Source organism: Xiphophorus hellerii, chromosome 3 (assembly GCF_003331165.1).
Source record: "Xiphophorus hellerii strain 12219 chromosome 3, Xiphophorus_hellerii-4.1, whole genome shotgun sequence".
Classification (NCBI taxonomy): Eukaryota; Metazoa; Chordata; class Actinopteri; order Cyprinodontiformes; family Poeciliidae; genus Xiphophorus; species Xiphophorus hellerii.
Window position 1 is genome coordinate 10,837,265 of NC_045674.1, and position 13,483 is coordinate 10,850,747.

At 34.0% G+C, this 13,483-nt stretch overlaps 1 protein-coding gene across 1 annotated transcript in view; it reads right to left on the minus strand.

The window, feature by feature from the left end:
- Positions 1 to 1,801: 1,801 nt before the first annotated feature.
- The window catches only part of LOC116717253 (B-cell receptor CD22-like), a 34,660-nt gene continuing 22,978 nt past the window's right edge, over positions 1,802 to 13,483 (minus strand). The window contains exons 7-17 of the mRNA XM_032558485.1: positions 12,940 to 13,018; positions 12,663 to 12,744; positions 8,504 to 12,573; positions 8,000 to 8,072; positions 7,039 to 7,368; positions 6,606 to 6,917; positions 3,310 to 3,573; positions 2,693 to 3,001; positions 2,537 to 2,615; positions 2,349 to 2,424; positions 1,802 to 2,210 (exon numbers count right to left, since the gene is read on the minus strand). Of these exons, the coding sequence (XP_032414376.1) occupies positions 12,232 to 12,573; positions 12,663 to 12,744; positions 12,940 to 13,018 (503 nt within the window). The 3' untranslated portion in view covers positions 1,802 to 2,210; positions 2,349 to 2,424; positions 2,537 to 2,615; ... (4 more) ...; positions 8,000 to 8,072; positions 8,504 to 12,231. The remainder of the gene's footprint in view (positions 2,211 to 2,348; positions 2,425 to 2,536; positions 2,616 to 2,692; positions 3,002 to 3,309; positions 3,574 to 6,605; positions 6,918 to 7,038; positions 7,369 to 7,999; positions 8,073 to 8,503; positions 12,574 to 12,662; positions 12,745 to 12,939; positions 13,019 to 13,483) is intronic.

A 13,483-nucleotide genomic window follows, 5' to 3' on the forward strand; every position in this document is an offset into this window, starting at 1 on the left:
TATTAAAATGCAAAGTTTCCGGACGATGCGTGTTTGAATCATGCCATATTTTGCAAGCTATAAGGCATACATTTTATTTCAAAGAGTTTTTTTTACCCTTTACAATGAAGTTCATAAAAAAGACAGGCTATATTGGGTGCTACAAATGAATGTTTCTCTTTCATATGTACTTTTGTGACCTTTTGAGTTTGTGAAGCAGGAGAACAACATTTTCTTCCAGCAATATTAATATTAAGAGCAACTGCTTTTTCTGAGGGCCTAATACATTTTTTAAAATATTTTTTGAATGGGCATTTTGTAATAATTAAAAATTAAATCTTACATTTATGCCTGTATTATGTTTACTATTTTTTTTTCTAAACAAATAAACAAACTGCATTTCTTTTGTTGGAATTTGCCGCGTTCTTTGTAAGCAGCAAGTTTTCATCCTATCAGAATTCATTTTGATCTGTTGCTAGGCAGATAAACCACTGTGGCAATGAAGGCAGGCTTTGGGATTTGACTTTCTCTTGAGCACTCAGTGCGGCTGACATCAAACGGTTTACTGGTTGATCCAAAAGAGTTGGAGATGAAGCAAAGCAAGGTGGTCAGATCTCTGTCATGGGGTTCATTCAGAGTGATGGTGCTCCTCAGATGTGAATAATTAAGAGGCTCATTTGTAACCACAACCTGGCTAGACTGATTAACAGGTTGCCCACTCTAGAACCAAGATATTATGGGTAATGGGTTTCCCACCATTTCACAGGAGCAGTTGACCTGATTTGAAGTTTTTATACAGTTAGATGAGTGAAGGATCTGTGAAATAACTAGAATAATTAAAAAAAAAAAAAAAATATATATATATATATATGTATATATATATATATATATATATATATATATATATATATATATATATATATATATACTGTTCAAAAAAATAAAGGGAACACTTTAAGTGTTAAACACCTGTTATATATATATATATATATATATACATATATATATATATATATATATATGATAATTTGCTCAATAAAGTTAGCAAAATAAAAAAAATAGGAAGTAATAATAATAATAATAATAAACAGAGACAACATGTAAATATATTTTAGAAATCATTCTCAGGACTTGATGCCTCTGGAAAACATATTTTTCTTCAGGATTTTCATAACAAACCTCTATGTATTTGTACAGTTTTACTGAACAGTAGAAGATTAAGACAAACTGATTTAAGATCTGATATGAATGATACTGTAATTTTATCATGGATTGCACCAAAACAACATTTACATTCCATGTTTATTTCAAAGCTTGTGAGTGGCAGCTACAGTGGCTTGCAAAAGTATTCACACCTCTTGAATTTTTGATATTTTGTCACATTGCAACCATAAACATAAACATACTTAATTAGAATTTAATGTGGAATAGCAACACAAAGTGGTATATAATTATAAAGTAGAAGGAAAATTATATGATTGAAAAAATTTTTCACAAATAAAAACTGAGTCCAACCAATTGCCTGATGACTGTTTATAATTAAATAGTGTCCAACTCTAATTTCAGCACAAATCCCACCTAAGCAAGGTTAAAACTTAGTGAATGTAAAAGAAGAAATAGGTCTTCAGATATATACTGAGTTCAAGAACTTTATTAAGTGCTGGAAAATAATGATCTCTGTTAAAACCCAAGTAAATTTCAGCTAAAAGGAACAATTCAACTCATATAATAGGAATTTTAAAGTGTTATAAGAGAACAAATAAACTTACATAAAATATCCATAAGTGCAAGCCATGAGGACCTTGTTCTTTTTAAACCCTCCTTGATTTTCAGTGTTAAACTTTTATTTCACTTGAGTTTATTTTCACTATTATGTCCAGAGAATGATCATTTACTCAGACTCGGGTTTTGGTCTGAAATTTAACCTGCGCATATACAACCTCTGATTCCTTTCTTATGTTTTTAGTCTTATCTTCAGCATGCAAACTTCCTATTTGTTCGTCATTGCTCACAGAAAGTTCTCCCACATTCTCACACTTTTTCTCATTCAAACGGGAGACATCGGGCAGTTCAAGATTCACGTAAAAGTCTTCCTCCTTCGCTTTGTTATTTTCTCTCCAATTTAAACTAGCATACATCACATCTTCACTTTTGTCTGCTGAGCTTTTACTCATTTTTTCCAGATTATTGCAGCTTAGATCAGTTCCAGTTGAAGGTTGGCAGTTGTCGGCCTGAAAAAAGATCCACAGAATATGAACAACTTTTTATATTGTTTTTGGCTACTGAAATGGAAGAGAAGCCTTGAAAAAACAAAAATATTTTAGAAATTAAAAAACAAAATAATTTGTAACAAAGCAATGTCAATATACCTTGCTTTGCTCTTTGGCTCCATGTTGACCTGAAGCAGCTGTGACACTTTTAGGTTTATAGTGAGTCCTCTGAAACCTACAAAAAATGCAGAATATCTGACATCAATCGTGTCTTTTATTGGTGAACAACACAAGGCTGCAAAGAAAGTGAAACAGACTTATAAAAAGAAAAATGCTGCATATCCTACCCGACAACAAGCAGCAAGGCGCATATTATAAGTAGAAAAGCTACAACAATGGCAATGAAGACAGGCATCCAGATTTGACCTACAATAAAAATGGAAGATAAAATTACTCTGCTCCAGCATGAATTTTATTTGCAAATTTAAAGAGACAAGACATACCTTCATTTTCTCTTGAGTTGTAAAGGTAGCTGACACAAAACCCTTTACTGAATGAACCCAAAGAATTGGAGCTGAAGCACTGCAAGGTGGACAGATCTCTGTCCTGTGGTTCATCAACAGTGATGATGCTCCTCAGATATGAGCTATTTAGAAACTCATGTGTAATCACCATCTGGCTAGACTGAATCACTGGTTTCCCATTCAAGTACCAATGTGTTGTCGGAGACGGGTTTCCTACTGTTTCACAGGAACAGTTGACCTGATTTGAAGTTTTCATGCATTTAGATGAAAATAATATCCGTGAAGGAACTGAAAGGAAGAAAGAAAAACATTTAAAGATGCTGCATATAAAAATAAATGCAATAATACAAAGATCTAATATTAAAAATAATTGTAAAAACTGAAACAAAACATGAAAATGTATTTTAAAATCTTGTTTGGCAACTATGTAAAATAGCTTGATCAAGCTCACTTGTTTAAGGTTCATAAATTTGACAATTGGCCATAAAGCCTATGAAAGTCGATTTACGGTTTGTAAAAACAAAATTATATTTTTTTAAACTTATGATCTTCTTAACCTTATAGATGGTTTTGATCTCATCAGATCTCATACATACACAGAACATCTATGTCACTGATGTTTGAAGGTTTTTCACCAAGAACATTTTCAGCCATGCAAAAAAAACTCTTTTTGCTTGTAGACACTATGATGTTTAAAATCTTTTCATTTCCAATGACAATTTCCTTGGATCCATCAACTCCATGCCAGGTGTAATTCTGCTCTGCTGGGTTGGCATCACTGTTACATGTCAGAGTCACATTGCTGTTCTCTACAACCGGACCAGAGGGACTGACTGAAACTGTGACATTCTTAGGGGAATCTAAAAAAAAGGCAAATGACACATTGTTAATAATGGACACCAATCAAATATCTTTACAAAGCTGTGACAATTCAAGGACACTAATTGTTTTCTGTTTTGCTAACACTTCTGGAAACTTCTTGTTCATTGCAAATATAATATGAATTAGTGATTTAATTAAGTCTTATACATACACAGAACATCCATTGGACTAATGTCCAATGTCATTTTCAGCTTTGCATTAAAAAAGTCTTTGTGCTGCACAAACTTTAAAGTTTAAAATCTTGTACTCCAACATCTCCGTATGTACCAGGTACATCTGCAATGTTGGGCTGGCAATACTGCTGCAAGTCATTGATACATCACTCTTCCTTAGAACTGTACGAAAGAAACTGACTGCAACTTCTGCATTTTTAAGGAAATCCAAGAAGAGGAAAGCAAATTATTTGAACCCCATAATGTATAGGAAGTTCATAGCAGGTACTTGGTAAAATGAATAAGCTAGTGTGACGGCCCCTGCTGTGCGGTCCTGTGTGTGTGCAATGTGGCGAGTAAACTGTTTATCAATTAGGTCCTCGATTGTTGGAGGTGCTTCTAATTACGTGGCCACCTGGAAGGTATATAAGGAGCGCTGTTCCATTCATGGGTGTGGCTGGCCGACGCAAGTACCAGACGCAGACGACCCAGAGATTAAGGCCTCGCCGAGATCTGGACTCGGAGGCGGCGCTAGCAGAGTAAATTCAAAGTTTTTATATTGTGAAACTAATCTCAGTGGGGAAAAAAACAAAACAAAAAAAACTTTCACGCAATAATGTCTTTCCTAATGCAGGATACATATTCTCCCTGGGCATGCCTAATTTCTTTCTATGTACTCCTGTACTTTTTCACAATGCAAAGACATGTATGTTAGGCTGGTTGACAGGCATGGTATGTTAACTAAATCAATTGGATGAAGTGTCCATTTGGGTTTATTTCTATATGTCTCATGAGTAACCCTATGATGGACTAATGACCTTTTTAGCGTTTGCCCTACCTCTTATTAAATGACTGCTGGAGAACTAGGTTCTAGTTACTCTACCATGTTTAACTGCAGGTAATATGTGAAATGTAGTTTCTCACTACATGTAACAACAAATATGTTGTCAAAGGTATTTGTAACATAAAAATTTTTGTGGGGTTAAGACAGGTCTTTATTTACTTTTAAGTCAGCAGTGGAGGAGCTCAGCAATAGATACTTGTTTTGTTAATTCATGGCTGAGTTATTGATGCTGTTTTGAATGAATTTTGGTCGACTAGCCACTCCTGGGAAAGCTCACAATTGTACCACATTTCCTCTATTTTGGCATAAGAGCTTCGATTGTGTGTTGAGATTTTCAAAACCTTAGAAAAAAACTTCATGTTTTCCAGATTAGTAGGTGTCATTTCCTTTGTTTTACACCTGTTGTTGAATTTCTTTAGTAATGGAATTGATGTATAGCCTTTTGAGATCTTGAGCCCAAATACTTCAACCAGAAATGTTCTATTTAAGATATTTGATGTTTGGTCAAATTGGTCAATGTTCAGGTGTGGTTAGTGATGAATTAGAAATGAACTATTAACTAATGAATGCATTTGGAATTAAGTACAATGAATTTATATTTTTGATGTCTAACAGATTCTAACTTAAGCAGAACATGGTAATTTGAACCTACAATAAATCTCTGTATTTAGCTTCAAATTTGCTCAGTTATACATAACTGATCTGAACGTCATCTACTATGTTATGACAAAATGCTTTCAATATAATCCTTGATACAGTTAAGAAACAAATTCTTTATTAGGTTGATTATTCTTTTTTTATTTTTAATATTTCTTCTGACTGGGATCAAAATTTTACTAAGGCCTAATCTAAGTTGCTGACTAATTGAATACAAAATCTGTGAATGTTGCTGAAGTAGGGTGGTGACAAGTATGCTTTTCCACCTAAAAGACTGGGTGCTAATTAACAGATAAATTGTAAAAACACCACTAGAAACAATTAAATTGTTGCACTGATTATGAGATAAATATGAATAATATTTGACATTCTACTTTTTATTAAAATGTAAATAAAAATAGATTTTACGTTTGATTTGAAAGTCATTGCTTTATTACATTTTAAGTTGTGCATGCCTCTTTTATTATGAGGAATTACTTTCTTGACTGAATGCAAACAATTTTGAATCTCCAGAAGTATGTATATACAGTAGTTAACTTTGGACTTAACTATCTGTGTTTATTATGCATTAACAGTGGGATGCACTCCCGACCATGTCTCAATTGTGGTTTAAGTGGAATTTGCAATCTAAGTCTGTGGTCAATAATGGTAACAAGTGGTAAAGAAAGGAGGGAATTACTTTCCTGTGAACTGTTAGATCAGTTTAAATAAGTAAAATCATCCATTAAAAACCTAATGTTTTATGAGATCAATCTATCATCATTAGATGTTAAAATCAGCTTGATTAACTGAAACACTGACTTATCTAAAAAGTTTTATTTCATGCAGGCTTGAATGAAGATCTATAAATCTAAGAAATTCAGTGAATTGTCCAACCATAAATTTTAGAATGATGACTTTTTTGTTTTACTGTATTATTATCTCTAAAAATTTTGATAAATATTAAAAGTTTTTAGCCCAGTGCCTACTCAGGGTCATCCAACAAGGTCAATTCTCCCCAGTGGAAAGCTGACTGTTAAGTCCATTAATTTACTATGTGATTTGTTGATTTAACATTTTTGTGTGGTACACTTTTTCAGCTTATGTTATAAGTTTTAACTGTTTCTTTCTACTCTGATGAAGGTTAAACGGCAGTATGTTTGTGTGGTAACAAACATGCTGACTTTAGTTTTCTCCACATTTAATGTTAAATATATTTAACTATTAATCTTGCTATCTAAATAGCATTAGATTCCATCTTAATTTTTAGAAACTAAATAAACGTCTTCAAATATTGTGTTTAATATCTCTAAATCTAAAAGCTAGATGTAAACAAATACCCTGAGTTGTGACTTTAAAAGAAGATAAAGAAACTTACACAAAACATCTGGAATTAAGCGTGTTGAAAGACCAGCATCAGAGCTTCCATCTTGTTTCTTGTACACAGCAGTGCAGGAAATGTTCTGTTTATTGTGGAGGTGAGAAGCAGTAAAGTTCATAACAGACGTCTTGAATTTAGTTTTGTCCAGATTCTCCTGCAGTGTTTCCTGAATGTCCCCCAGTTTTGGGGTCCAAATCAGAGTTGGAGGATGAGGCAGACATGGAGCCGGAGCAGAGCACATCAGACTCACTGACTCTCCTTCCTTTATCTTCAGTGTGGACGGAGTCAGAGTTGGTGAGGGAAAATTATCTGGTTGGAAAGTTCAGATGCAATTGATTATTTAGCGTGTTAGTAAAATACAATAAATTCAAAGTTAGCTGCCTCAACATAATTTATCCAACAAAATTCTGCATGTGTATGTCAAACCTACCTGTGACATCAATTTTTACATATGGTGGGTAAAAATTGTATTTTAGAGGATTATTACAGTTGATTCTCAAGTAATAACTCTTGGTATGAGAAAGCTGCATATTGTTGAAAGTTGTGGTGCAGTTTTTCTTTGTTAAGTCTCCTGTTTGTGGATTTCTGTCAGCAAGCTGTTGGGCATTGCCTGTGCTTTGGGAACGCCAAATAGCTTGACATTGGTTATTTAAGGCGCTTTGATCCGCTACATCAAAGGAGCAGGGCACCGTCAGACATGATCCTGTCATAACTTGTACAATCTGTGGCAAGTTAGCCTGATATCCGTTACAGTTGGAGCCTGAAAAACAAAACAGATATTGCAATGAAAAAAATGCTGCAATCTTTTATTTAAACTTTATCATGACTTCAAAAATAGCAATAAGTTTAAAAATGAGACTTTGCAGTTCATCTTTCATTCAAGATAATGTTAAAGTCATGATGTTCTTGTCTAAATAGTTTTTGATTTGTCTCACATTTTTGCTTTGTAATTTGTTTCATAAAAGTTTACACTGTTCATTCATGTAAACACTGTGTAAAGATGGGTCATGTTCCTCAGTCATTTGCAATTTATGAAAATTTATGTTAATTTGAGTTCAAACAACCAATGAAGTTGGAGTAAACAATACACTGAAAGAATGAAACTGATTAAATATTCAGGTGTTCATTGATTTTAAAGTTTTTTTATAACTTCTGTTTATATGCTGCTAATAGAAAAGCTCAATGGAATGATATTGAACCATTATTTACAATTTGATGTATAATTTAAATTCGGATAAGCTCAGTCTTCTTATGAAAACTCCATTATTTATGTAATAATTTAATTTGGATAATTTTACACTCTAATCTAAAATGATTTAAATACAATATACTGTATATCCAGTGTTATAAAAATTTCAGCAAAGTTTAAATGTAACCAATTAGAAATTCACCTTGTAGTAAAGAGCCAATGAGAAGAATCATCAGAGGTCCAGTCATGTTTGTTGAGCTGATGTCAAGCTTACTCTGCAAACAACATAAACCATCTGTGATAATCTTATTTATACACTTTAAAAGAAAATTAAATAAATTAACTGACGATCAATATCAACTTAGATTTATGTAGTGTCCTTTTACCATGTAACTATCTTCTAGTATTTCGAAAACATAATTTGGCAAGAAGTGTCATTCAGTAGTTAAATAAATCAAAATGACTAATTATTATGTGGAAATAGATCCCCTTACAGTTTTTTCTTCCATATATTGAAAAAAAAACAGGTTAAGACAGACAAAATAACAGGAACTTCTTAACTACATTGTTTAATAACAACAACAACAAATAAATTAGCAATATTTTATGCAATTTTTTAGATTTTAATCTTCCTTTCCAGGTATGTCCAAAAGTAAAAACACTGACAAGCTGAAACAATCAATATTTAAAAATTCAAATGTCTCACCTTGTAAATGAAATGCTGGAACTATTTGTTTTCCTTGTTTGCTTTTACAAAATAATTTTATTCCAGTAAATAAAATTATCATTGAAGATAATATTAACCTTCTTCAAATATCTTTGCTTCTAGTGTGGAGTATCAAACAGACAATGACTGTTTATGATTAAGCAGTCAGTGGAAAAGTCATCTTCCTTAAAATGTGCACACCTATTCAGAAGCTGCAAGTACTGAAAAAGAGGTACCAAATTAAACATTTACCATATGACAATGACAACTTCCCCAGAGAAATGTAAACAGTCCCATCAGATTTGACTCTGTAATCTTAGCATCAGTTACTCATTAATTTAATGTGCAAATGTTTCATCCCTGATGTAGACCTACTGCTGATATTGTGTAGACAATGTTGTAGCTGCATGACTCCCCCAGCCTCCCTTTCCCGCCCCCTTCTTCTTCTGAGAGGATGAGACGAGCTACCAGCTCTCAATCTATCTGCTAAATTGAGTTTCCTAAGTCTGCCGGGTATGACCTTGTCCAGAACTGAGATAAACTCTCTGTAAGCTGGCCTCCATCTGAGTGTCCCATCCTGCTTCCCCCTGTGAATTAGCCAGGCTCAGCAGCCTGTTTCACAGAGCACACCTGTTAACAGTCGCTCTTCCTCTTTGTTAGAATGTGCACTTGTTTCTGAACCAGGTTCTTTTTAGTGACTCGTGCGAATCCCAAGAGTGTTGTTTTACATATAATAAGGCAACCTATTAAAACTTTAACCATCTTTTTCTCTCCAGAATTAAGCGTCATTGCTATTTTACAACCGTCAAAGAACTTTGAGGTGACACTTTTTTAACTGAATGTCCACAACTTCTTTTAGATTTTCTTTATGCTAAATAGTTCATTACTAAGGCAATTTTAAGAGGGTCAGTACAGCTTCATTTCAGTAGCAGAAGTAATCAAATAAAAATCCATCATCTTATCTAACCTATCTTTTCTTAATGCTGACACTGAGAACTAAAAGAGAACCTAAAATCTCCTGCATGGGAATAATGGGATGATCTCTGGTTATCTTGACAACGAACATGTGTTAAATATTAACCACATAACACATAATGTGTGAAGCACGCACTTATTTCATCATGTTGTAAGTGAACAATACATACTTGTTGAAACTGAACTGCTTTTTGTCAATATCAGTGTCAATGGAGATTTAGCTCACTACAGAAAAGTAGACTGTCCACTCAAGAACTGAAGAGAAAAAACAAAGCACATGCTCATACTCAGAGTCCTTATAAATTAAAACTACATACTACTATGTATACAAATGGAATTTATGCATTTACATTTACTATTATTTGTAAATTTCAATAAGACCATAATTTTGCTACATTTTTCTGCTTGACTCTCTTTCTTTGTCTAATTGGTGCCACATTTTAAATGGTTTATGGTTGATTTTATAAATCTACATCCACTGATGACATAGACAGCCGTAACAGTTACTAAAATCTGGCTGCTGGTCTATCTAGGTGCAGCACAAACCTTCATATAAAGAATTGACCTCACACTCTGCTATGGTCTCAACCATCAGTTACTACTGATGTAACTGGTGGGTAATTGTACACTAGCCAGTTTGATCCATGTTATTTCAAGCCAATATTGACTTTTTATTTCAATTTGCATAAGCAATGTTGATGGGGCATGTGCAAGTGATTTATTGGGGTTAGGTTTTGCATTCAACACTGGCTGTTGATAAATACACTTTAAACTTTTTGTAAGATATTTCACATTGTTGCTTTCTATAAAAGCGGGAAGGAGGGCATTCAAAAAATATGTTGCCTCCACCATCTTGATGTCCCACTTTTTTGTTTAACTAGAGTTTTTTGAGACTCTCTTGTGATCATCCCCTGTGACTGCATTCATATGAAGGTATTCTTACTTACAGCCTCTTTCTTGCCAGAACCTGAACTCAGGTTCTTTTGTGCAGGTTCTACCACATCATGACTGAGGATGTTTGATAATTGCTGCTCATGAGTTCCACCACTTAGTATCATACCTACTGAGCTGATTTCTGAATGTGACAGTAAGGAAAGCCGACTCAAAGTTTTCTTTATAACACCAATTATTCACAAACTCATGTTTTATAGAAAAGCATTAAGAAAGAAAATGAAAAAAAAATTCTGCTGAGGAACAAGGTACACTGTATTGTGGCTGAAAACCCAACTTAAAAGTGTTGAAAATAACCTTATTTACATCAAAAAGAGTAAAACTGTCCATAAAGAGATCTTTCTCATGAATGGCTTCTTTCAGATCTAAATAATCATCCATCCATCCATCCATTTTCTATACACCCTTGTCCCTAGGGTTGGGAAGGGTGCTGGTGCCTATCTTCAGCGAACGTTTCGGGTGAGAGAAGGGGTCTAAATAATCAAGAAGTTTTAAATTACATACATTCAATAATACAAGTGGAACTGAGGTGGAACTAAATACTGTTTGTCTTAGCCTTAAATTCTCCATCATTGTGTCTCCTCCAGTGTTGCTTGATGTTTTGCAAGTTTAAAATCATGTTGCAGCAAAGCTTTTAAACTGAAGAAGGGAGTTTCACTATAAACTACTGAATTATTATTTTATTTTAGAAGCTGAATAGAGGTTTTATGTTTCCATTATAGAAAACCTCCTGTTATGGTATGGTAGATTGACACTAGATGGCAGTGTGCACATATTTTACTGAAAATGAGTGTGTTGATTTCTGTTGTCTAAAATAATAAATAACAGGAAAACGTATAACTATATTAAATTGTATTGCACTTTATCAAGATTATATGACAGAACGGATGCTAAAATGCAAATTCATAAAGCGTGGATAGCTCAAATAAGGTCAAATAAACACTTTAAAACAATCGCAAACCAAATGTAGACCATGCAATAGTGATATTAATACTGCAAAGTACTTGATTTTAAAGCATGTGATTGAAGTTAATTTAATGAAGTATCAAACTATAACTAGAAAAGTTTGGCTCTTTAATTGCAACTTTAATAAATGGTTTATAAATACAGCACAAAGTACTGAGATATAGCACCATCCACTACTGCTGGCATCACAATAAGGAGGGGAACAAATATTTTAGAGAAGCCTGGTACTATCAGCATTGTTTTTTGACAGCTCATATAAAGCCAGAAGACTTCAGCTGTTGCTTTAGAAAATACAGATGGTTCTAAAATATTCTGTCAATTTCAAATTAAGTGAACATATCATATATTGACAAATTGCATCAGCTAGCGAGAGTTAAAATGAGATCTAAATATATTGTGTGGGTACAGAACAATTTGTTCTTCTCTGCAAAAACAAAATGACATAATTTCTTAGCTTTGGCAGTACGTTCTCGAGACATCACCTGAGGAAAACGTTTTTGTTGTGTGCTGTTACTATTGTGTGAGTGGTGAGAAAATTGGATTAGGTATGGTTTCTACACTGACAAAAGCTGGAGTTGGAGATAATTGTCATAACTTTCCAAATGTTAAAAAATGTAAGAAATGCTTTGGCCAAAAAGGTCCTCGGCCAAAACAAGAATACCTTAAGTAAAACAAATTCATAACAATATAACATATTGTTCTTAATTCAATGTCAACCAGCAGGACATTTTTTTCAAAACCTTCTTGACCTTGTACTAGGACTTTAGTTTGTTTCATCTCATTTTTAGAACCCCGCCTGCCACAGAGTGATAATTTATTCTGTATTGCACATTTGTTCATGAATTTAAGCTGAGCATATTCACTTTTACATTTCTGGTCTTAACTTCTGCATACAGACTTCCCATTTCCAGTGCAGAGCTCACAAAAAGCATGTCTCCCCTCTCAAATTTCTCCTCCTCTGAAAAGGAGTTGCCAGTGAGTTTCATGTTTGCATCATTCTCCGGCTTCTTTGCTTTCATCTTTCTTGACCAATTCACACGGGCATAAACCAGATCTTCACTTTTCTTTCCTGAACTTTCACTGATTTCGTTGTCAGTTCCATTTGAAGGTTGGCAAATTTCTGCTTGACTAAGTTCAGCAGTGTTTGCATAAATTGCATCTTCAATCATGTTTGGTACCTAAGAATGAAGGAAAAACTTGAGCAATAAACGCCTTTCAGACATCATAGTAAAGAAAAACATGACAATAGCATCGTTGGTTAACAAACCTGACTTTCCTCCGTCATTAGATATGCATTTGTGTCAATATCACCTCCAATCCCTCTAGGTTTGGAGTGTGTCTTTTGAAACCTGAAAAATATGCTGATCATTTAATATCTGCTTATCTTTCTCCAGAAAATGCAAGACCTTCTTCCATGGATAAAATAACATTCTACTTTATCTTCTACTATGTAAACAAAGGAGAATTGTTAATACACTCCAAAATTTCAAAATGAAAACGAAAGACAACAATATGTCTGCATAATACTCAGCTCCTTCACCTACCAGATTAAAACCAGGAGGGCAAATACTACCAGTACAAAAGCAACAACTGTGGCAATGAAACCAGCCAGTGTGATTTGACCTACAATAAAACAATATTATCAAAATTACTCTGCTGCAACATGAATTTGATTCACAAATTTAACCAATTAAAGAGAGAAAAAAGTCAGACCTTGGTTTTCTCTTGGGCTCTCAAGACCGCTGACAAAAAACTGTTTACTGGCTGATCCCAAGGAGTTGGAGCTGAAGCACAGCAAGGTGGACAGATCTTTGTTCTGTGGCTCATTCACAGTGATGATGCTCCTCAAAGGTGAGCCATTTAGAAACTCTTTTGTAACCACCACCTGGCTAGATGGACTAACAGGTTGCCCATTCAAGAACCAATGAGTCATTGGAGTCGGATTTCCCACCGTTTCACAGGAGCAGTTGAGCTGATTTGCAGTTTTGGTGCAGTTTGATGAGAACAGGATCTGTGAAGGGACTGGAATGAAAGCCAAGAATCTAATCAGTAATAAATGCACAATAAATTTATGTACAAATTTTTTTG